This window comes from Azolla caroliniana, unplaced genomic scaffold, assembly GCF_043228905.1.
Source record: "Azolla caroliniana isolate FFs.n. ecotype wild unplaced genomic scaffold, voAzoCaro1.0.p SCAF_18, whole genome shotgun sequence".
NCBI classification, from domain to species: Eukaryota; Viridiplantae; Streptophyta; class Polypodiopsida; order Salviniales; family Salviniaceae; genus Azolla; species Azolla caroliniana.
The window spans coordinates 8,753,426-8,778,594 of NW_028230453.1; the positions used below are offsets into that span (position 1 = coordinate 8,753,426).

Genomic DNA, 25,169 nt, shown 5'->3' on the forward strand with positions numbered 1-25,169 from the left:
TTACAAGCATCTCAATTACCTTTAAAATTGTGCATCTTATTTATGATATTTTCCTTGATATGTATTATCAATGCAATCATCGTCACCAATAAATGAGAAACAAAATCCAAGATAGAGTTACACTACCCTTCTAATATTATATACACAAGGCAACCCATATTGAAAGCACACAACATACTTCATTCTGAGTTTTGAAGATAAAAATATGAATATTGTTGTAAAGTATTGGTTCTACCTATTGTAAATATATACATAACATGAATGTATGTATGTATAGACAGATGTGTAGCTTGAGATAACTACATTTTGGACACACATACATAATTTATATGGCTAATTTTAAAATTCTAAGAGGTTTAGGGAGCAAAATTACTAAAGTTGTTAACTCATTTAACTGTTGTTAATGATAATCATTCACCAATATAGTTGGGAAGTTATTAAGCCATTCTGAGACTGAAATATGCAAAATATCATTAGCAAAATATATATGTTTTTAAAACCCTTTTTTCTCTTTCTTTCATTTTTTGGGAAAGAGATGCCCAAAAGCAAAAGCTTACAAAAATACTTCATTATGTCTATGTCATAGACCATCTTAGATTAAAGATTTTAGATGATTACACTGTTTTCTAAACATTACCTCTTCAAGCACCAGCATATAAACTGTGAAAGAATAGGATTTAACGAAAAGAAAATAAAGAAATTCATATATCGCCCCAAACTTACATTGGGTGGCACACTGCATTTCCTAAACTCTGATGATGCACTCCAAGAACAAGCCATATATATATGTTGTTCACATCACAAACAAACTTAAAGAGCGAGTGAGAGTGAGAGAGAGAGAGTGATTTAGTACCCGATGATAAGTCTTTTTTTCTCCACTTCTTATCCAAGTTTCCACTCATAAGTCTCTCCTTCTGGCTATATGTGATGGTCTGAGAATTTTTTTTCGTTGAGCTTTTCTGTAAGTTTTTCCCATTCTCATCCTAGATTCATGATCATCATCATAGTGACCAAGTCACTCTCTTCAAGAAAAGCCTATCTTTACCATGGGGTTGTGGAACCTGGATCACTTTCACTGTGAGCTCCTGTCCAATCTTGAAAAGCTTATTCAGAAGATCTTCTCCACCCATGCAACCTAGTTGAGAGGCTGGAAGGAGACCTTGCCGACCATTTGGCAAATCAACAATAACCCCTATAGATGTTATGTCCGAGACAATACCATCAACAGTGTCAGGGTCTCCTTTCTTATAGCAATCATCAGGATTGAGTTCAAACGTTCTCAATTCCTCATCCATCTCTTTTTGCCTTTGTAACAACATGGCTTGCCTTCTATATGCTTTCATGCGCATTTTTGCCTCCAAATTGTATGGCCGCCTCCTCATGGAAGAACTAACCTGACTGTAGAGAGGCATAGCTGTGTACTCCTCCTGATGTTAAGGAAACAAAAAGGGAAATATTAATATCACACATTCTCCAACTTACATAATTAACCTATAAAAAAGATCAATCATGTATGTTCTCTACTAATTCCATAACTTAACAAACATGATTAATCATGTATATTCTCTCCTAATTATGTAGTACCTTAACAAACACAACTAATCATGTATGTTCTCTTCTAATTACATAATTGCCCAAACAAACGTGATTATTTATACGTTGGCTACACCATCCGGAGTTGCTTTTAGCCTAGTGTAAGCCAATCAGCTATCATATGGGACACAAACCTCAGACTTGTGGATATATATAAAGAAAGTTCTACCTAGCCTTTCTTTGACTCTCCTTCTATCAATAGAAAACCTCCATGTATGAAAATCAATCATTTCAAATAAGATTCAAAATTAAAATCAATCAAAGTGGTTTCAAATAGAACCATTTGGGCGTGTTCTTCTTTGTGAACAAAAATAATTCTTATGACTTAAATACAATCCTATTTATGACCTAAAAATGCTGTTACATGTACAACCAAGGCCTAATAATGCTGTTAAGAGTATAGAGCAAGAGCACATTATAAAATGTGGACACTTTACAACCAGAAACAATGATTTAACTTACAACTTTGGGTTTCTCCGGGGCCGGTGGTGGGGTTTCTGCATCAGGAGGTGAGACTATTTCCTGTTGAGAATTTGTTTCATATTGAGGATTTGCTTGAGATTGAGGATTGGTTTGATATTGATATTGAGGACTGGGTTGATAATACTGGGGATTAGTCTGGTATTGAGGAATCGATGACGGGTATTGGTACTGAGGGTTCGATTTATACTGTGAATTTGTTTCATATTGAGGATTTTGCTGCCCATACTGAGAACTTTCATGCCCATATTGAGAATTTTGCTGCCCATACTGTGAATTTTCATGCCCATATTGAGAATTCTGCTGACCATACTGAGAATTTTCCTGCCCATATTGGGGAATTTGTTGCCCATACTGAGGGTTTTGCTGCCCATATTGAGGATTTTGCTGCCCATATTGAGAATTAGGTTGCCAATATTGCGGAACAGGCTGCCCATACTGAGGATATTGCTGCCCATATTGAGGATTTTGTTGTCCATATTGAGAATTTTGCTGTTGCTCATGTTGTGAGGAATTGGGTGGTTGTTGCCCATATTGAGAATTCCCTTGATTTGATTGATATTGTTGATATTGTGACGCTTCTTGTTGTTGAGGATTTTGTTGATACTGAGGGTTCTGCTGATACTGATACTGAGAGTTTTGCTCATATAATGTGTTCTGTTGATATTGATACTGAGGGTTTTGCTGATATTGAGGGTTTTGTTCATATTGAATGTTTTGCTCATACTGGGCATTTTGGTCATATCGAGAGTTTTGATTATACTGAGTGTTTTGATCATATTGAGGGTTTGTTTGATATTGAATGTTTTGGTCATACTGTGGACTTCCTTCATTTTGAGAAACTTGATGTCCATTCTTCTCAATGTTACTAGCACTATTACAACACACTTTCCCCTTCTTCATTCTAGAACCTTCTACTCTTCGTGGATTCTGTGGGCGATCGATGAAGATCCTTAAGCTCGTTAAGGAAGAGCGCAAAAAGGCTAGTTTGGATTGTGAGCCTTGCATTCTGATTGTGTGACGACATGAGAAGGAAAACTTCGGGTTCGATGAATGGATACCTGCATTTGATGGAGGGATTCTTAGTCTGGATGAAGAGACTTGGCAAACTTGTTGGGATGATGCCGAAGACATAACTGCTGTGGATGTCATCAGAGAAGAATAAAAGAGAAACTCTTGAAATAGGAAGGGCCCCTACATGAAACAGACTCAAGAATTAACAATGAATTTCACTTCACTCATATGATATCATCCCAATGAAATTGTTTTTGTTTTATCAGCTTAGTTTATCATATTGATTGCATAATTAGCAAGAACAATGAAAATCAACACGTTGTGATCTTCAGATACTTTTCTTGAAAATTTTTCTTAACATCACAAGGCTTCTCCTTATAAAAAGAAATTGCATCATGAGAATTTTCTAACAACCAAACCAAAACAAAGAAATTTTCATTAGGGTCATTTATATCAAGAAAACTTGGCATTAACAGGATTTATAGGTAAAAAAAAGAAAGAAAAAAGGTCTTGCACTACGAGGATTTTTAAGTTGAAATTTTGTAAATTTAAGAGGTTCTTTAAGCAAAAAAATTGCATTAAAGGATTCCTCTTTAGCTATTTGAAACTTGATTAACAACAAAAAGAGGGGAGTATAGAAACAATAATGGTAACAACATTTTTACAAAACAAAGACTGTAGAAAAGTGGAGTAGTGGTGGATGAGGTTACAGAGCAGAAGAGAGAGAGAGAGAGAGGGAGACATACCTTTGGGAGGTTGAGCTTCTCTTCTTCACGGAGAAACCTCAAGAGTCTGCGTGTCTCTCGCAGGAAACAAAGAGATAATAGAGCGAGCGAAGGAGGCCAAAACAAGAGATAATTTTTGTTTGTTTTATTAGTTAGAGTTCACACTTGGCCGGACATTTCGTCTTCAAGACAAACAATGAGCACGACACGTTGTGGACGCTTTTCTGGCACACGTTCCTTCACTTTGCAGATACATCCACATTGTCCGCGCGCGCTTCTTCATGCTTTTAAAAGGTTCTTCATAATCGATCTCCCTGGGAAAGGCCCATAATACTCTTGGACGCAACCTGAGCTCACTTAAAAGAAGCCACATCTTCCTTATGAGAAGCTCAGACTCCTCTTCGACAAGCGTAGCCAGCTTAGAAGGTACGTGAAGCTCACCGCCTCAATGCGAAATCTAAGGAGGCTCCCACCCTCCCTCTTCACAAAAATAGAGGGGTGGGAAACACGACCCTTGGAATCGTAACATGTTTGAAGATGCTTTTCGGGATTTTCAATCCTCACCCATGGCACCCGCGAGGTGGGACTGCATGTTGTGCACGAAAATGTGGACATCGTCTTTCTTGCTTAGATATACGAACGAAACTGTTGTAGATGATCAAATGATTGTTGTTGTTGCACAAAAAAGAATAGTGGTCAATTCTCAAAGCTAAAATGCATGCTTGGCGTACCGGAAGTACTGATATCTAAAATGCATGTATCAATCAAACCATTAACACGAGGAAATACTTTCATAATCTAAATATCAAATTCATTTTAGAAAGAAGAATCCTCATAGTCTAATGTTCAACGATAGAAATATTTGTGACAATTGTTGAAAATCATTTCATTCAATCAAATGGCCATTTGAAAGATATTGAACAATGCTTGCTTGGCGTGCGTAAAATACAAGGTTGATACCCAATTTCTCCATTTTGTGTCATTAGAAATATACTAATTAGAATTTGAGCTTAAGAAATTAACTCTAGAATTTAAAAGGAAAGACTATTCTAACGTGCCAATTATATTCAAATTTGACTCATATTTGGATTGAATGCGAAGAATTCAAAAGATGATGGGGATATAGCTCACATGGTAGAGCGCTTGCTTTGCATGCAAAAGGTACAGGGATGGATACCCTGCTTCTCCATTTTGTATCATTACGAATTACTAAATTGAGACATCATCTCTATTTCTCGATGCCCATGTCATCATTCCTATTCGTACAAACGCATCAAGGAAAACTAGAAATAAAAAATTTACTTCTAAACTTCACATCGAAATTTGATTCACAAATATCATAACAATGTTGCACAAAATAGAATATTGGTCGATTCTCAAAGCTAAAATGCATGATTGGCATACCGGAAGTACGGAGTTGATGGCATTATTGCAACCGTATTAATTTAAAAGTGACCTCACGAGATTACTTTTAAGATTTGAAAACAACTATTAGTACGGCCTATTACCTAGATTTATAAAGAAACATTATCTGTTACATGTCACTCCCCACTTTATAAAACATGGAGGCAAAAGTTTTGGGGATGTAGCTCAAATGGTAGAGCGCTCAATTCGCATGCGAGAGGTATGGGGGTTGATACCCCGCATCTCCATTTTCATATCATGACAAACTTAAGCATTGATATCCTATCTCAAACTATCTCAGTTCCATTAGTCTAAATCCAATCGACTTGTTCTCCAAATGAGCGGACAGAAAGCATAAATTGTGGATGTCACACTTAGCAAGCTAGAGGTATATGTTATGACGCATAGGATGTAAGCGCTAGGGATCGATACAGGACACAATCATTGTGTATCAGAGACGATAGAAATATTTGTGACAAATGTTGAAAATCTTTTCATTAAATCAAATGGCCATTTGAAAGATATTGAACAATGCTGGCTTGGCATGCGTGAAATATGAGGTTCATACCCAATTTCTACTTTGGTGTCATTACAAATGTGCGACTTAAAATTTGAGCTCAATAAATTAAATCAAGAATTTAAAAAGGAAAGAATATTATAACGTGCCAATAATATTCAAATTTTACACGTATTTGGATTAAATGCGAAGATTCTAATTTTGATGGGGATGTAGCAATCATGGTAGAGCGCTTGCTTTGCATGCGAAAGGTACGGGGATCGATACCCAACTTTTCCATTTTGTATCATTACGAATTATTAAATTGAAAGGTCATCTCTAAGTTTCTTAGTTTCAAGAATGTCATTCTGGTTTGCATGAGGATGATATTGTGAAATGCTCTCAAGAATATTCCATTATGTTCTAAGTTACATTTTATAGAGTACTCTTAGCGTGGAGGGTGTTCTCCCGCTCCAATTAGCTCTTCTAATTATGGGGCTTGGTAGGGGCCTAATTTGGGTGTGGTCCATATGGAGGTAGGGGCCTAATTTAGGTGGCCTAATTTGGGTGTGTTCCATGTGATCGCCACAGTTCCCCCTTGTAAAAAAAAGTTGTAGGCATGCGTAACGATGGGCAAGATTCGGTCCCAAGTCGAGTGCAGTGGATCGATGTAGGCCGAGATTTGTTGTTTTAAGGTTCGATTTGACGGGAATCCAACGCCCCTTATGCCCTAAGCTCGGCCACAACCGAGATTCTTTTCATACACAGAAAAGAGGTAATGAAACACGACACAGAGAAGAGAAATGGTACACAGGAGGTTAACGTGGAAAACCCCAAACTAGGGAAAAACCACGGCAGCCCACAGGCTGCAAACTGTCACTATGTATGAATGTACATAACAGTGAGTACTCGGAGGCAACGACCTCGGACTCACGATCTTCGCCATGGGCGGCGGTTACAACAGAGGCAACGACCTCGTCTCTCTCTCTCTCTCTGTACAGTTACACACTCTCTCTTCTTCTTGTACCAACAAGAAAATAACAACTACCACGACAATACTAAAAGTTTGCCCTAAGTCATATTTATACTAATATAACTTTTCGGCTATTTACAAATATAGCCTCGATGGGCTCTCAGAAACATATTTACGAATATGTCTCTTCCTCCGGTTCAAACCGGGCCTGCACCATCCGGCTCTCCGTAGCCGGGTACTCCTCATCCGGTTCACACCGGGCCTGTATCATCCGGCTCTCCGTAGCCGGGTACTCCTCATCCGGTTCACACCGGGCCTGTATCATCTGGCTCTCCGTAGCCGGGTACTCCTCATCCGGTTCACACCGGGCCTGTATCATCCGGCTCTCCGTAGCCGGGTACTCCTCATATCGTTTCGGCCTCGGCCGAGTTTGTTCGTCGGCACTGTTCTTCTCCCTTCCCATCCGCAGGGACCTGTCTCCCAACAAACTCCCCCTTCACTCCGGCATGGGATGTCTTACCAGTCCGATTCTCTTTCGGCATGCATCCAGCTTGTCGGGTGTCAGCACTTTGGTGAGCATATCTGACCCGTTCTCGGCCGTGTGGATCTTCGTCAGTGCGAACTCCTGGTCATCTACTCTTTCCCGGATCCAGTGATACCTCCGCTGGATATGCTTCGTCCGGGAATGGTAGGCCGCATTCTTAGCAAGGTGGATGGCACTTTGACTGTCGTAGTAGAGTCGGTATTCCTCTTGCCGGATACCGAGCTCTCCGATGAAGTCCATCCATAATATTTCCTTGCCGGCTTCCACAGCCGCCATGTACTCCGCCTCTGTGGTTGACAATGCAACCGTTTTCTGTAGCCTTGACTGCCACGAAACAGCTCCCCCTGCATATGTCATCACATACCCAGATGTAGATCGACTGGTATCCACATCAGCCGACATGTCCGAATCGGTGAAACCGTCCAGTTGAGGTTTTCCGGAGCCGAATCGGAGACACATATTTGAAGTGCCCTTCAAATACCGGAGTATCCACTTGACCGCGTTCCAGTGCTCCTTGCCGGGATTACTCATGAACCGGCTCACCACTCCGACTGCGTATCCAATATCCGGTCGGGTACAAACCATTGCGTACATCAAGCTCCCGACGGAAGAGGCATATGGAATCTTCATCATATCTGCCTTCTCTCCTTTCGTCTTCGGGCTTTGCTTGCCGGATAGCTTGCAGTTTGCCGGAAGTGTTGATCCGACCGGTTTTGCATCTGACATCTTGAACCGGTGAAGCACCTTTGTCACGTACTTCTCCTATGACAGCCATAGTTGCTTCGCTTTCTGGTTACGGATGATGTGCATCCCCAACATCTGTCTTGCCGGACCCAAGTCTTTCATTGAGAAGGTCCGGTTTAGGGCCTTCTTCAGCATCCGTATTTTGACTTGGTCACGTCCGACGATCAACATGTAATCCACGTATAGGAGGAGTATTAAGAAGTCACCTCCTTCGAACTTCTTCACAAACACGCAGTGATCGGCCTGCGTCTTGTGGTACCCTTGATCGGTCATGAAGGAGTCGAACTTCTGATACCATTGCCGGGGAGCCTGCTTCAGTCCGTATAGGCTCTTCTTCAACCGGCATACCAGGTGCTCCTTCCCTTTCTCCACAAATCCTTCTGGTTGCTGCATGTAGATCTCCTCTTCGAGGTCGCCGTGAAGGAATGCCGTCTTCACGTCCAGCTGCTCTACCTCGAGGTCCATGCTTGCTGCTACACTCAGCACCGTCCGGATGGAGGTCAACTTTACTACCGGGGCAAATATCTCGTCGAAGTCCACACCCTTCTTCTGCTGGAACCCCTTCACCACGATCCTGGCTTTGTATCTCGGGGGGTTGCCGGCATCTCCCGGTTTCAACTTGTACACCCACTTGTTTCGGAGTGCCCGCTTTCCTTTCGGCAACTCCACCAATTCGTATGTATGGTTCTCATGCAGGGAATCCATCTCGTCCTGCATGGCACTTAACCATTTTCAGCTGTGGGTGTCTTCCTTCACTTCTTCGAAGCTTTCCGGCTCCCCCTCATCGGTCAGCAGCACATGCTCTGCATCCGGAAATCTCCGGGGGGCCCTTCTCTCTCTGAGAGGATATCTACGTCTTCGGGCTTCGGTATCCGGCTCCTCCAGTTGCTCTTCATCCGAATCCGATTCGGGGTCTTGGCCGGTTCCGGTTTCAGCTTCTTCTACTTCTTCTTCTGCCGGTTCGGTATCCTCACCGTAACCGGTTGGTTCCTCAAGTGCTAACCGGTCTCTTGCCGGTTGGGTCTGCTCATCGTAGAGTCTATCCTTACCGGTCGACTCAGAGTTCATTATCTTCTTCTCCGACTCCCAGTCAGCGAGCGTCTTGTCCTTCATGAAGATAATATCTCGACTCCGGAATATCTTCTTGTCGACCGGGTCCCACACTTGGTAGCCGAACTCATCGTCACCGTAACCGAGTAATATGCATTGCCGGGTCTTTGGATCTAACTTTCCTCTCCGGTCCTTTGCTACATGCACGTACGCGAGACACCCGAACACCCTCAGATGCCGGTAGGACACTTCCTTACCGGTCCATACTCTCTGTGGCGTGTCTCCGTCCAAGGGTACTGAGGGTGATCTATTTATCACGTATGTCGCCGTCGACATTGCCTCAGCCCAGAACTTCTTGGGTAGTTTTGCATGCGCTAGCATACTCCAGACCCTCTCCATTATGGTCCGGTTCATCCTCTCGGCCAGTCCGTTTAGTTCCGGCGTCTTCGGCACGGTAAATTCGAGCCGGATTCCCTTCGAGCGGCAGTACTCCTCGAACTGCCCCCGGTATTCTCCTCCGTTATCTGCTCGAACCACCTTCAGCTTCCAGCCGGTTTCTCTTTCCACTCTCGTGTGGAGCTCTTTGAAGACGGATAACACCTGATCCTTTGTCTTCAACGGTATGGCCCACAGCTTCCGGCTGTGGTCATCTATGAACGTTACGAAGTACTGCGCTCCAGCATGTGACTTCGTGTCTACTTGACACACATCCGTATGCACCAACTCTAGTGGTGCATTACGTCTCATCGGTGGCCTTGGTCGGAAGGAGGTCTGGTTTTGCTTACCGGCCAGACAATCAGTGCACTTCTCCAAGTGCACGTTCTTCACTGGAATGAGGTTGTCGTCTGCAAGCCTCTTCATCCCCTTCTCGCTCATATGACACAACCTCTTGTGCCACAGCTCACCGGCAGTGTCGGATGCTACGTTCACTTCTTCCGGACATAACCAGGCATTCATCAAGTACAATGTGTTTACCTTCCGGGCCCGAGCCACAATCAGGCTCCCTTTGCTGAATTTCATGACACCGTTCCGGATGCTACCCGTGTAGCCTTCATCATCTAGCCGACCGGCTGATATCAGGTTCAGACGAACTTCCGGAACGTGTCGGACATCCTTCAGCAGCAACTTGTATCCGGTTGGTGTTGTCAGCCACACGTCTCCTATGCCGACAATTCGGCATGTCCCTTCATTTCCCATCCGGACACAGCCGTGATCACTGGCTGAGTAGGATGAGAAGTATTTCCGGTCCGGGGTAAGGTGGAACGATGCTCCGGAGTCTACCACCCAGGTCATCTTGTCGCCGGCAAGGTTTATTTCACTCTCCTCGGTGATGAGCATCAACTCCTCTTCACTTGCCGCGATTGCCGTCGTTCCCTTCCGGTCCGGCCCCCTCCGGTCTTTACCGTTCCGGTCCAGGGTTTGCTTCGAATCGGTACCGTCGGTTTCCTTGTCTTTATGGAAATGCCGACAGTTCTTTTGGAAGTGACCCGGCTTGCCGCAATAGAAGCAAGTAGGCCTACCCCTTGACTTTGACCGTGTCCCCGACTTCTCCCGGTTCTGGGGACTACGGTTTCTATGTCTTCCGCGTTCCGATTCGGTAAGGAGCGCTTTGGAGTCGGAGCTCGTATCTTTGTCTTTCCGACGAGCCTCCTCATCTAGCAAGCTCGACTTTACTCTTGCTAGGGATAACCGTTTTCCTTCCGGCCCGGCGTTGCCCAAAGTGACAACCAACGTCTCCTAGCTATCCGGGAGGGAACCGAGCAGGAGTAGCGCTAGTACCTCATCGGCAAGAGGTACTTCCAATGACGTTGCCTGGTGGATCAGCCCCTGGAAGGCATTCATGTGCTCCGCCATGCTGGAGCCATCTTGGTACCGGAGTCTTACTAGCTTCCGGAATACCGAAACCTGGTTGACAACATTTTTGTTTTGGAACATTATGCCGATCTTCTCCCAGAGCTCATGAGCCTTGCTCTCTTCATTGAAGTTGTTGTACAGGCTCATGTCGATGAAGCACCATATGTACGCCGTTGTCTTCATGTGCATCACCTCCCATATCGCGGCGTCGATTTTGTCCGGTCTCTTGTCCCCGAACTGAACCGGCAGCCAGAGGTCTTTAACCACGAGCATGTCCCTCATCTTCGACTTCCACACTGAGTAGTTGGAGCCGGTGAGCTTGAACATGCCGCCAAACGATTCGTCCATTTTCTGTGTCGATTTTGCTCTGATACCAATTGACGGGAATCCAATGCCCCTTATGCCCTAAGCTCGGCCACAACCGAGATTCTTTTCATACATAGAAAAGAGGTAATGAAACACGACACAGAGAAGAGAAATGGTACACAGGAGGTTAATGTGGAAAACCCCAAACTAGGGAAAAACCACGGCAGCCCACAGGCTGCAAACTGTCACTATGTATGAATGTACATAACAGTGAGTACTCGGAGGCAACGACCTCGGACTCACGATCTTCGCCATGGGCGGCAGTTACAACAGAGGCAACGACCTTGTCTCTCTCTCTCTCTCTCTGTACAGTTACGCACTCTCTCTTCTTCTTGCACCAACAAGAAAATAACAACTACCACGACAATACTAAAAGTTTGCCTAAGTCATATTTATACTAATATGACTTTTCGGCTATTTACAAATATAGCCTCGATGGGCTCTCAAAAACATATTTACGAATATGTCTCTTCCTCCGGTTCAAACCGGGCCTGCACCATCCGGCTCTCCGTAGCTGGGTACTCCTCATTCGGTTCACACCGGGCCTGTATCATTCGGCTCTCCGTAGCCGGGTACTCCTCATCCGGTTCACACCGGGCCTGTATCATCCGGCTCTCCGTAGCCGGGTACTCCTCATCCGGTTCACACCGGGCCTGTATCATCCGGCTCTCCGTAGCCGGGTACTCCTCATCCGGTTCACACCGGGCCTGTATCATCCGGCTCTCCGTAGCCGGGTACTCCTCATCCGGTTCACACCAGGCCTGTATCATCCGGATCTCCGTAGCCGGGTACTCCTCATCCCGTTTCGGCACTGTTCTTCTCCCTTCCCATCCGGAGGGACCTGTCTCCCAACACGATTGAGGCGCTCCGTCAATCCATTCGTCTGCGGATGGTAGGGCGACGTGAATAATTGTTGGATTCCTAATTGTGTAGAAACTAGGCGTAGGAGCTCACTATTGAAGTGGGGTCCTCGATCAGACAAGATTTGGAGTGGGCAACCATGGGGGAAGATGATTTTCTCCAATAGTTTGGAGGCGATGGTCATAGCCTTGGCATCTGGGATAGCGGCCGTCTCAGCCCAACGTGTCAAGTACTCGGTTATGACGAGGGTGAATTTGTTCCCTTCTTGTGATTCGGGAAAGGGGCCCATAATGTCCCATCCGACAATTTCAAATGGAGCTTGAACTTGTATCGGATGTAAGAGGCCTTGAGCCACTTGAGGTGATTTGATGGCCTGACATAAGTTGCATGCTTTGATGTAGGAGGCGACCTCGTGGCGTAGCCCCGGCCAATAGAGTTTGCAACGGATTTTGTCTAGCACCTTATGAAAACCCAAGTGGCCGGACAACGGGTGATCGTGGAAGAAACGAAGGTAAGACAGGTGCAGTTGCTCAGGCACGTAGACCCGGGGTTCCTTGCCTACTTGGCAAAATAGCAGGACATTATCCTGGATCATGAATTGCTTGGTGAGGGATGATGTGGGCTCGTCTCGTAGGCGGTGGTAGATGTCTTGGAATTTTTTGTCATGTTATTGCATGTTGGCTATTTAGGACGAGGATATGGGGAAATCGATTGTGTCAGAGGCGTCTAGGTCGCCTGAAAGGATATGCGGGATAATCCATCGGCGACGATGTTCTGGGGACCACGACGATAGCGCAATGTGAATGTGTAATCCTATAGTGCCAAAGCCCAACGGAGTAAGCGACTGGGTGGATGAGCCTTCTTTATGAGGGAGAGCAATGGCTGATGGTCGGTTTTGACTGATGTATTTGATCCGTGTACGTATGGGTGGAAACGATGGAATGCCTAGACGATGGCGAGCAACTCTTTTTCGGTTGTCGAGTAATTTTGTTCGGCTTTGGTAAGTGATCGACTTATGTAGGCAATCGGGCGTAGTTGGTCGTTGTCGTCGGATTGGAGCAGGACCGCACCAAAGCCGACATTGGAGGCATCCGTCTGTAGATGGAAAGGCTTCGTGAAATCAGGGTGGGCGAGGAGGTCAGACGTTTGGAGTGTTCGCTTGAGCTGCAAGAAGCTGGATTCGCAGGCTTTGGTCCATAGGAAGGGTGTGTCTTTTTGCAGGAGCGCGCGTAGTGGGGCAGACAGGTCGGCTAGCCGTGGGATGAAGCGGAGAGAGAACGTGAGGAGGCCGAGGAAGCGTTGAAGCTGCTTGACAGTGGTGGGGCGGGGGAATTTTTGGACTGCTTTTGTCTTCTCTGGGTCCATCTGTACTCCGTCGGAGGAGATGACGTACTCGAGGAAGCGGAGGCACCCCCATCGACACTTCTTTCATTGCAGCTGCAATCGATAGTGTTGAACACAAGTGAGGACCTCCCGAAGGACTTGAAGGTGTTCCACCCAAGTGCTTGTATGTATCAGAATATCGACTAGATAGACGATGACGACGCGGCGGGTGATGAGATCATCGAAGATGGCGTTAGCCATTCGCTGGAATGTGCTCCCAGCATCGGATAGGCCAAAGGGCATCCGTGTGAACTGAAAAATGCCTTTCCTAGTGTGGAATGCAGTTTTGTGGGCATCTTTAGGATTCATAGGGATTTGCCAATATCCCGAGGCCAGATTGAGGGAGGTGAAGTACTTTGATTTGCCGAGCTGGTCAAGGAGGTCGTCGATACGAGGGAGAGGATATCGGTCATGGGTGTTGACATGGTTTAGTTGTCGGAAGTCGACACAAAAATGGTAAGAGCCATCCCCGTTCTGTACCATGTGTGGCTCCGAGATCCACTTGCTCTTGGAAGGTGTGATAATCCCTTGTTGTAGCATAGTTTTGACGGCGTTGTCGATGCGCTTGTGGTCGAGAGGCGAGCGACGTCGAGGAGCTGCGTGGATGGGGCGGGCGTTGCCTGTAGGAATCGTGTGGTGGATCGGAAAACGGACCGAGGGAGGTTTTGCAGGTGGTGTAGACAACGAGGGAAAGGTGGCTAGGTGTTACGGGCAAGACCATATAATATCCCGTGGTGAGAATTTACCGTAGTATTCTATACACGTGGATAAGTGTGAGGGTTAAACGAGAGTGTAAGGAAGCGGAGGATTACTTTTAATCCTTGGGATTGAGACAACCCATTAGGTCAAGTGTGAACTTGCCTGGGGGCCTTGGGTATCGCTATAAATAAGAGGCCTAGATACCCTCATTTGAAGATCTTTTTGACTACATCGAGACTCTTCTCTTGTGGTGGGTCAACTCTTGTAGCGAGTGCGCCAACACCAAGTACGACTCGACGCCACGACGGTGGTATGGGACGCCGATCGAGGCTCGAGTCCGTCTCGATCCCTTCTCTCGGGGGTGGTCGGGTGGATCGACACCCTTCTTTCTCTTTCTCCTTTCTATCTATCATTAGTTTATCCTTATCTTAAGCTTACTTTAGTACCTAGATCTCTAATATTTGGTATCAAAGCTATGTACTAATGTTTCTTTGTTTGTCTTTTGTCTTTTGATTGATGGTGATCGATCGATGTGCGGTCGGCCTTGATCCAAACAACGATCAACAAAGAACTTCGGTAACTCTTTCCGTAATTTTTTTTCTTTCTATTCTCTCTTCTCCCATCTAATCATGTGTTTAGTTTATATGTCATTTTTTTTTTCATTAAGTCAATGATGTTGTAGTGGTCTTTAATTGATTATCTAAAACGTTTACATATGTGCACGAGGTCAATACCTCGTTTGACATATAAATAATATGTGATGAGTGTCGTATGCGTACGAGGTTAATACCTCAATTACGTATTACGTTCACGAAAATATGTTACGTTTGCGTATGAGTTTAATACCTTGATTTGTTGTAAACGATATGCGTTTGGTCTCGTATGCGTAAGAGGTCAATACCTCAATTGCGTATTACGATGATCTCTTATTTGTGGATGTTTCGTGTGCGTAGAGGTATATACCTCGATTACGTATCTCGCTCACATCATTTGTGGCTATTTAATATAACGATATGTTTAATATAGGCATATGTGGTCACATATATACGTATTTGATCGTATATATGTGATAAGTAAACATATGTGTATATTCGATTCGTTATTACGTGATTATATTGAAAGTTGTCATTGTCGGGAAAAGGATGTTGGTGGCCGTCCTCACATTGTTGTGAGAATGGCGTTGTCACCATCCCTTTTTCAACAATTTTTTATTGTTGACAACCCCGTTGATGACCTCGATTTCGTTACGTAAAGAAATGCCTATAGCCATAATGATGTTGAGTACGTAGGGCTTGACCCACTTCAAGTGAGGTCGCTCCAATGACACACGTATCCAACATCCCTCCCTCGTTACATGGATACGAAGCCACCATGAGCTCGTTCTTACGAGAGGCATTCGTAATGACGTGACCATATGATGGGCCACATGGGCCTACTACGAAACGAGGGCTCATTTGGCTTGACCATTAGGTTGCACTTTGGCGTATGCCATCGTAATTACGAGACTTGAGGTTAGGTAACGTACCAACATAGTTGTAGTAAATGAGGGTGAAATAAGGACTCTTGACATATATGTTCTTTTAAAAAAAACATATATGATCAAATGCCTCGCATATCTCTTATATGCATCAAACATTAAGCATTCGAGAAGAGCAACTTACTTGGTTGGCTCAAGTGTTTAATGTATTTGTTCTCGAGGTCTCGAGTTCAAATATGACCAAGACCATACAACATCCTTGATACATATGACTATAACACATGTTTAGACTTAAGGTCTAAGTGCACCTCGGGGTTCTCGTAATAGGACTTAAAGAGCTGAAACCACATATGCGGGCAAAGAAACATAGTTTATTGTTAACATTTTTTTCGTCTATAAACTACTCATGACGCGAACATACATGGTTGAGCCTCGGGGAGCCGCCATGAAAAAATCGATATAGAGATCAGGGAAAGACATTAAATTGTCACCCCTATGGTTTTTAAAACACCTTTTGTTACCATAGTAACCTGATCTTGAACCTCATCTCATACGTCTAGAGGGGTATTAACGTGAGATCATGATATCGATTAATGTTTGCCCATGATATGTTTACATCATGACATGATGTTATGACTATCTCTTTGACCTTATCCTATTTCTTTTCCAGAAATAATCTTGAATGGCTCAAATTAACGACCCAATGTCATCCGCTCAAGCGGAAGGAACTCAAGGGAATCCTCCTGGACAAATGTCCACTGAGATGTATTTGGCACAAATAACCCAATACCTTAGTTTCACCGCTCAACAGATGACCGAACTTCGGCAATCTCAGAGTGCTCTTGAGGCACGTGTCATTAGTCTACAACGTGAGACTAATAGACCAGATGAGCGACAAGGTGAACCATCATTTGTCGTTAAGCCATTTACGGGAGACAAAAAAGGAAAGAACCGAAGAAGCAATCTGCACATGGCTGGGACGATGGGAGTCTCATTTTGAGCTCTATCCCACGCCAGATAGTACGAAGATTGCATATGTCGGCCGAGAACTCAGGGGTAAGGCCGCCGCCTGGTGGCGTGGGCTCCGTACTATGGGGAAATTGCATGATACCTGGACAGATGGTGAGCATGCACATGACTTGCGTATGTGAGTGATACACCCGTTGTTGGTCGCCGAAGAGGATTTTAATGGGCGGTGCGTGGCTCGTGGGAAGTTGTAATTGGGTGACTAAATCTGCGTTGATGGAAGAGATGCTGCTGCCGGAGTCGAGTAGAACTTCTTAGGTCGTGTGTTGGAGGCGGGCGATTGTGGTACAAACGGGCAAAGTTGATGACGTGGGGGCATGGACATGCGGGGTCGGCTCGATCGTGGTATAAACGGGAGAAGTTGATGACGTGGAGGCGTGGACGTGCGGGGGCGGCTCGATCGTGGGAGAAATGAGAGAAGTTGATGACGTGGAGGCGTGGACGTGCGGGGGCGGCTCTCCCTGCGGCACCCCGCGCATTAGTTTTTCGGGAGCTCAGAGAGGGAGGCAGCGTCGGCTAATTTGACGTTCTGCTTCTGTTGGTGATTTTGCCACTTTCGGTAGTGACACCCAATGTGCCCATAGTTGTTGCAGTAGAAACATTTGGGGCGTCCTTGGCTATCTCGTTCGGGCAATGCACGCTTGGCGCGTAATTGCGCGTTTTGGACGTCGATGTCCATGGGAGTGGCGGCTGGCATAGTGTTGGGCGAACTCGAGGGTCCGGGAGATTCTATTGTGGCTCGAATCGTGCTGAAAGAAATGACAACATGGCTTGGTTAGTATGGTTAACTTGTAAAATAATGTTGGACAAGGCTTGAACCAGTTGGTCGATTGGTGATGTGGGCTGATGGTCTTGAATTTGTTGTTGGAGGAATTCCGGATTCATTGAGTTTGCGTTGCCGCCGTTGTTGTTGTGTTGCATCGTGGCGTGTGTTGTTGGGGTCGTGAGTTGGGGTTGCTTTGCCCGTCTTCTCCACCAAGATGTGAAATGCTCTCAAGAATAGCCTCCATTCCATTATGTTCTAAGTTACATTTTATAGACTACTCTTAGCGTGGAGGGTGTTCTCCCGCACCAATTAGCTCTTCTAATTATGGGGCTTGGTAGGGGCCTAATTTGGGTGTGGTCCATGTGACCGCCACAATATCGGAAGCATCACAATTAAAATGGGATCAATGCCCATTTCATCATTCCTATTCGGACAAACGTATCAAGAAAAACTATAAATAAACAATTAACTTCTAAACTTCACATGGAAATTCGATTCACAAATATCTTAACAATGCTGCACAAAGTAGAATATTGGTTGATTCTCAAAGCTAAAACGCATGCTTGGCATACCAGAACTATGTAGTTGATGGCATTATCCCAACCGTATTAATTTAAAGTGACCTCACATGAGTACTTCTAAGATTTGAAAACAACTATTAGTACAACCTATTACCTAGATTTATATATAGGCATAATCTCTGACATGTCATTCCACTCTTTTTAAAACTTGAAGGAAAAAGTTATGGGGATGTAGCTCAAATGGTAGAGCACTCGCTTAGCATGCGAGAGGTATAGGGATTGATACCCCGCATCTCCATTTTCCTCTGATGACGAATTGATAGCCTATCTCAAACTATATCAATTCCATTGGTATAAATCCAATTGACATATTCTACAAATGAGCGGAGAGAAAGCATAGATTGTGGATGTCACACTTAGAAAGCCAAAGGTATATGTTAGGACGTATAGGATGCAAGCGTTAGGGATCGATACATGACACAATCATTTTGTATCGGTTCAAATGATTCAATTAAATCATTAACAGGAGAAAATAACTTCATAATCTGAATATCAAATTCAATTCACAAAGAAGAGGCCTCATAGTCTAATGATCAATGATAGAAATATTTGTGAGAATTGTTGAAAATCCTTTCATGAAATCATTTAATGGCCATTAGAAAGATATTGAACAATGCGTGCTTGGCCTGCGTGAAATACGAGGTTGATACCCAATTTCTAAATTTTGTGTCATTACAAATGAACTACTTAGAATTTGAGCTTAGGAAATTAACTCTAGAATTTAAAAGGAAAGACTGTTATAACGTGCGAATTATATTCAAATTTTAATCGTATTTAGATTGAATGAGAAGAATTTTATAGATGATGGGGATGTGGCTCACTTGCTAGAGTGCTTGCTTTGCATGCGAGAGGTATGGGGGTCGATATCCCGTTGCTCCATTTTGTATCATCACGAATTAGTAAATAGAAAGATCATCTCTAAGTCTCTTAGTTTCAAGAATGTCCTTCTGGTTCGCATAAGGACAATCTCGGAAGGGTCGTAATTAAAATGGGATCGATGCCCATGTAGTCATTCTTATTCTAACAAACATATCAAGGAAAACTAGAAATAAAGCTATTAACATCTAAACTTCACATGGAAATTTGATTCAGAAATATAATAACAATCTTGCACAAAAACGAATATTGGTCGATTCTCAAAGCTAAAATGCATACTTCGCGTGTACGCAGTTGATGGCAATATCGCAATCGTATTAATTTAAAAGTGACCTCACGGGATTACTTTTAAGATTTGAAAACAACTATTAGTACAACCTATTACCTAGATTTATAAATAAGCATTATCTGTTACATGTCATTCCACACTTTTTAAAACATGGAGGCAAAAGTTTTGGGGATGTAGCTCAAATGGTAGAGCGCTCGCTTAGCATGCGAGAGGTATGGGGATCAGTACCTTGCATGTCCATTTTCCTCTCATGACAAATTTAAGCATTGATAGCCACTCTCAAACTACCTCAGTTCCATTAGTATAAATACAATCGAGAGTTTCTGCAAATGAGCGGAGAGAAAGCATAAATTGTGGATGTCACACTTAGCAAGCTAGAGGTATATGTTATGACGTATCGGATGCAAGCGGTAGGGATCGATACATGACACAATCATTTTGTATTGGTTCAAATGTATCAATGAAATCATTTATAGGAGGAAATAACTTCATAATCTGAATATCAAATTCAATTCACAAAGAAGAAACCTCATAGTCTAATGATCAACGATAGAAATATTTGCGAGAAATGTTCAAAATCTTTTCATTAAATCAAATGGCCATTTGATAGATGTTGAACAATACTGGCTTGGTGTGCCCAATTTCTACTTTTGCGTCATTACAAATGTACGACTTAGAATTTGAGCTCAATAAATTAAATCAAGAATTTAAAAGGAAAGAATATTATAACACGTCAATAATATTCAAATTTTACTTGTATTTGCATTAAATGCGAAGATTCTAAATATGAAGGGGATGTAGCTCATATGGTAGGGCGCTCGATTTTCATGCGAGAGGCACATGGATCGTTACGCCGCTTCTCCATTTTGTATCGTTACGAATTACTAAATTGACAGATCATCTCTATGTCTCTTAGTTTCAAGAATGTCATTCTGGTTCACATGAGGACGAGCTGGGAAGGGTCACAACTAAAATGGGATTGATGCCCATGTCATCATTCCTATTCGTACAAACGTATAATGGAAAACTAGAAATAAACCATTAACTTCTAAACTTTACATCGAAATTCGATTCACAAATATCATAACAATGCTGCACAAAATAGAACATTGGTCGATTTTGAAAGCTAAAATGCATGATTGGTGTACTGGAAGTACGGAGTTGATGGCATTATCACACTCGTATTAATTTAAAAGAGACCTCATGGGATTGCTTTTAAGATTTGAAAACAACTATTCGTATGGCCTATTACCTAGATGCATTATTTGTTACATGTCATTCCACACTTTTTAAAACATGGAGGCAAAACTTTTGGGGATGTAGCTCAAATGGTAGAGCGCTCGCTTAGCATGCGAGAGGTATGGGGATCAATACCTTGCATGTCCATTTTCCTCTCATGACAAATTTAAGCATTGATAGCCACTCTCAAACTACCTCAGTTCCATTAGTATAAATACAATCGAGAGTTTCTGCAAATGAGTGGAGAGAAAGCATAAATTGTGGATGTCACACTTAGCAAGCTGGAGGTATATGTTATGACGCATAGGATGCAAGCGGTAGGGATCGATACACGATGCAATCATTTTTTATTGGTTCAAATGTATCAATGAAATCATTTATAGGAGGAAATAACTTCATAATCTGAATATCAAATTCAATTCACAAAGAAGAAGCGTCATAGTCTAATGATCAATGATAGAAATATTTGTGAAAAAGTTGAAAATCATTTCATTAAATCAAATGGCCATTGGAAAGATATTGAACAATACTGGCTTGGTGTGCTTGAAATACGAGGTTGATACCGAATTTCTACTTTTGTGTCATTACAAATGTACGACTTAGAATTTGAGTTCAATCAATTAAATCAAGAATTTAAAAGGAAAGAATATTATAACGTGCCAATAATATTCAAATTTTACTCGTATTTGGATTAATTGCGAAGATTCTAAATATGATGGGGATATAGCAAACATGGTAGATAGCTCGCTTTGCATGCGAAAGGTACGGGGATCGATACCTAGCTTTTCCATTTTGTATCATTACGAATTATTAAATTGAAAGATCATCTCTAAGTTTATCAGTTTCAAGAATGTCATTCTGGTTCGCATGAGGACGATATCGGAAGCATCACAATTAAAATGGGATCGATGCCCATGTCATGATTCCTATTCGGACAAACGTATCAAGAGAAACTAGAAATAAACAATTAACTTCTAAACTTCACATGGAAATTCGATTCACAAATATCATAACAATGGTGTAGAAAGTAGAATATTGGTTGATTCTCAAAGTTAAAACGCATGCTTGGCCTACCGGAACTACTTTGTTGATGCTATTACCACAACCGTATTAATTTAAAATTGACATCACAGGATTACTTTTAAGATTTGAAAACAACTATTAGTACGACCTGTTACCTAGATTTATAAATAAGCATTATCTGTTACATGTCATTCCACACTTTTTGAAACATTACTTGGAAGCAAGAGTTTTGGGGATGTAGCTCAAATGGTAGAGCGCTCTCTTAACATGCAAGAGGTATGGGGATCGATACCTTGCATCTCCATTTTCCTCTGATGACAAATTTGAGAATTGATAGCCCATCTCAAACTATCTGAGTTCCATTGGTATAAATCCAATCGACATATTCTACAAATGAGGGGAGAGAAATTATAAATTGTGGATGTCACAGTTAGAAAGCCACAGATATATGTTAGGACGTATAGGATGCAAGCGTTAGGGATCGATACACGCCACAATCATTTTGTATTGGTTCAAATGATTCAATTAAATCATTAACAGGAGAATATAACTTCATAATCTTAATATCAAATTCAATTCACAAAGAAGAAGCCTCGTAGTCTAATGATGAACGATAGAAATATTTGTGAGAATTGTTGAAAATCCTTTCATGAAATCAAATGGCCATTAGAAAGATATTGAACAATGAATGCTTGGCCTGCGTGAAATACGAGGTTGATACCCAATTTCTAAATTTTGTGTCATTACAAATGAACTACTTAGAATTTGAGCTTAGGAAATTAACTCTAGAATTTAAAAGGAAAGATTGTTTTAACGTGCGAATTATATTTAAATTTTAATCGTATTTGGACTGAATGAGAAGATTTCTATAGATGATGGGGATGTGCTCACATGTTAGAACACTTGCTTTGCACACGAGATGTACGGGGATCGATACCCCGCTTTTCCATTTTGTATCATCACGAATTAGTAAATAGAAAGATCATCTCTAAGTCTCTTAGTTTCAAGAATGTCATTCTGGTTCGCATAAGGACGATCTCGGAAAGGTCGCAATTAAAATGGGATCGATGCCCATGTCGTCATTCCTATTCTAACAAACGTATCAAGAAAAACTAGAAATAAAGCAATTAACATCTAAACTTCACATGGAAATTCGATTCAGAAATATAATAACAATGTTGCATAGAAACGAAGATTGGTCGATTTTCAAAGCTAAAATGCATGGTTCACATACCGGAAGTACGGAGTTGATGACAATATCGCAACCGTATTAATTTAAAAGTGACCTCACAGGATTACTTTTAAGATTTGAAAACAACTACTAGTACGTAGCTCACATGGTAGAGCGCTCGCTTTGCATGCGAGAGGTACAAGGATCATGACACCGCTTCTCCATTTTGTATCTTACGAATTACTAAATTGAAAGATCTTATCTATGTCTTCTCCATGTCTCTTAGTTGATACCCAATTTCTCCATTTTGTGTCATTAGAAATGTAGTAATTAGAATTTGGGCTTAAGAAATTAACTCTAGAATTTAAAAGGAAAGACGATTGTAACGTGCCTATTATATTCAAATCTGACTCGTATTTGGATTGAATGCAAAGAATTCGAAAGATGATGGGGATGTAGCTCACATGGTAGAGTGCTCGATTTGCATTGGAAAGGTACGGGGAAGGATACCACGCTTCTCCATTTTGTATTATTACGAATTACTAAATTGAGACATCATCTCTATTTCTCTTAGTTTCAAGAATGGCATAAATTGAAAATCATCTCTATGTCTCTTAGTTTCAAGAATGTTATTCTGGTTCGCATGAGGACGATCTCGGAAGGGTCACAATTAAAATGGGATCGATGCCCATGTAATCATTCCTATTCGTACAAACATATCAAGGAAAACTAGAAATAAACAATTAAGTTCTAAACTTTAGATAAACTTCACATCGAAATTCGATTCACAAATATCATAACAATGCTGCACAAAATAGAACATTGGTCGATTCTCAAAGCTAAAATGCATGATTGGCATACCGAAAGTAAGAAGTTGATGGCATTATCACAACCGGATTAATTTAAAAGTGACCTCACGGGATTACTTTTAAGATTTGAAAACAACTATTAGAACGACTTATTACGTAGATTTATAAATAAGCAAATTATCCGTTACATGTCATTCCACACTTTTTAGAACATGGAGGCAACAATTTTGGGGATGTAGCTCAAATGGTAGAGTGTTCGATTGGCATGCGAGAGGTATGGGTATCGATACCCCGCACCTCCATTTTCATATCATGACAAAGTTAAGCATTGATATCTTATCTTAAACTATCTCAAATCCAATCGACCTATTCTACAAATGATCGGAGAGAAAGCATAGATTGTGGTTGTCACACTGAAAAAGCCAGAGATATATGTTAGGACGTATAGGATGCAAGCGTTAGGGATCGATACACGACACAATCATTTTGTATCGGTTCAAATAATTCAATCAAATCATTAATAGGAGAAAATAACGTCATAATTTGAATATCAAATTCAATTCACAAAGAAGAAGCCTCATAGTCTAATGATCAACAATTGAAATATTTGTGAGAATTGTTGAAAATCCTTTCATGAAATCAAATGGCCATTTGAAAGATATTAAGCAATGCGTGCTTGGCGTGCGTGAAATACAAGGTATATACCAAATTTCTAAATTTTGTGTCATTACAAATGAACTAGTTAGAATTTGAGCTTTGTAAATTAACTCTAGAATTTAAAAGGATAGAATATTATAACGTGCCAATAATATTCAAATTTTACTCATATGCAGATTAAATGCAAAGATTCTAAATATGATGGGATGTAGCTCACATGGTAGAGCGATCACCTAGTTTTTTGCCATTAGCCAAGAACCCCAGGAGACATTCGCCCAGTTCACGATCTGGTTTCAGGATCTTTACCACCAACTCGCTCAGGATGTCTCCGCACACCACATTTCGGATACCTTCCTTGCCGGCCTACGGGAGCCTCTGTGGACAACCCTCACACTAATCGACTTCTCCCAACAGACAGTCGAGTAGGTAATCGCACATGTCCTCGCAATTGATCGGACACAACACAACACAACTTTTTCCATGGGCTCACTGCAAAGCACTCTCCCTCCACAGGAGGACCACCGCTTCCGACAGGCTCTCCAATGCATGGCTGCTCGGGCTTTGTCCATTTAGCCATTGAGTGCCCTCACTGCCCTCCCTGCCAGTCATGGTTATATACGGTTGAACAATGTGAATAAAATTTTGTCAACTGAACGACAACCGCCCCAGTTGGCCAGATCGAGCCTCGAAATAGATACTCATGCTAGGACGAGCGTTAATCCTACCGTAATAGGGATAACGAGCATCCACGGTCATCGGATCATCAACGATGAGACGACGATTACTGCCGCGATGACGACTGATACCGAGCCAACAACCGAAGGTGATCGGACAATGGCCGTGATCGATATCGTGATGACCACTATCGAGCCAATGATGATTACGACCGGTACGAAGACGACCGGGATGACCGGTACGAACCGCGTTATTCACGAAATGATTGACGTAACTCTCATCAAGGTTCGTGAAATAATCGATGGCACAGCGACTATCGTCGCCGAGAACCTCCTCACTTCGAACTGCGTAGGTTCCTTCCCCACAATGAACCGAGGAACAATGCACCCCACGA

The 25,169-nt window shown here is 42.5% G+C and overlaps 1 protein-coding gene across 1 annotated transcript; it reads right to left on the minus strand.

Moving 5' to 3' along the window:
- Positions 1 to 553: 553 nt before the first annotated feature.
- On the minus strand, positions 554 to 3,916 carry LOC147852354 (uncharacterized). Its single transcript, XM_087334139.1, has 3 exons — positions 3,834 to 3,916; positions 2,056 to 3,267; positions 554 to 1,427 (listed from the first exon to the last, which is right to left on the minus strand). The coding sequence occupies exons 2-3, from the start codon at positions 3,223 to 3,225 to the stop codon at positions 1,002 to 1,004; spliced, it is 1,596 nt and encodes a 531-aa protein (XP_087190265.1). The 5' UTR covers positions 3,226 to 3,267; positions 3,834 to 3,916; the 3' UTR covers positions 554 to 1,001.
- Between the last annotated feature and the right edge of the window lie 21,253 nt (positions 3,917 to 25,169).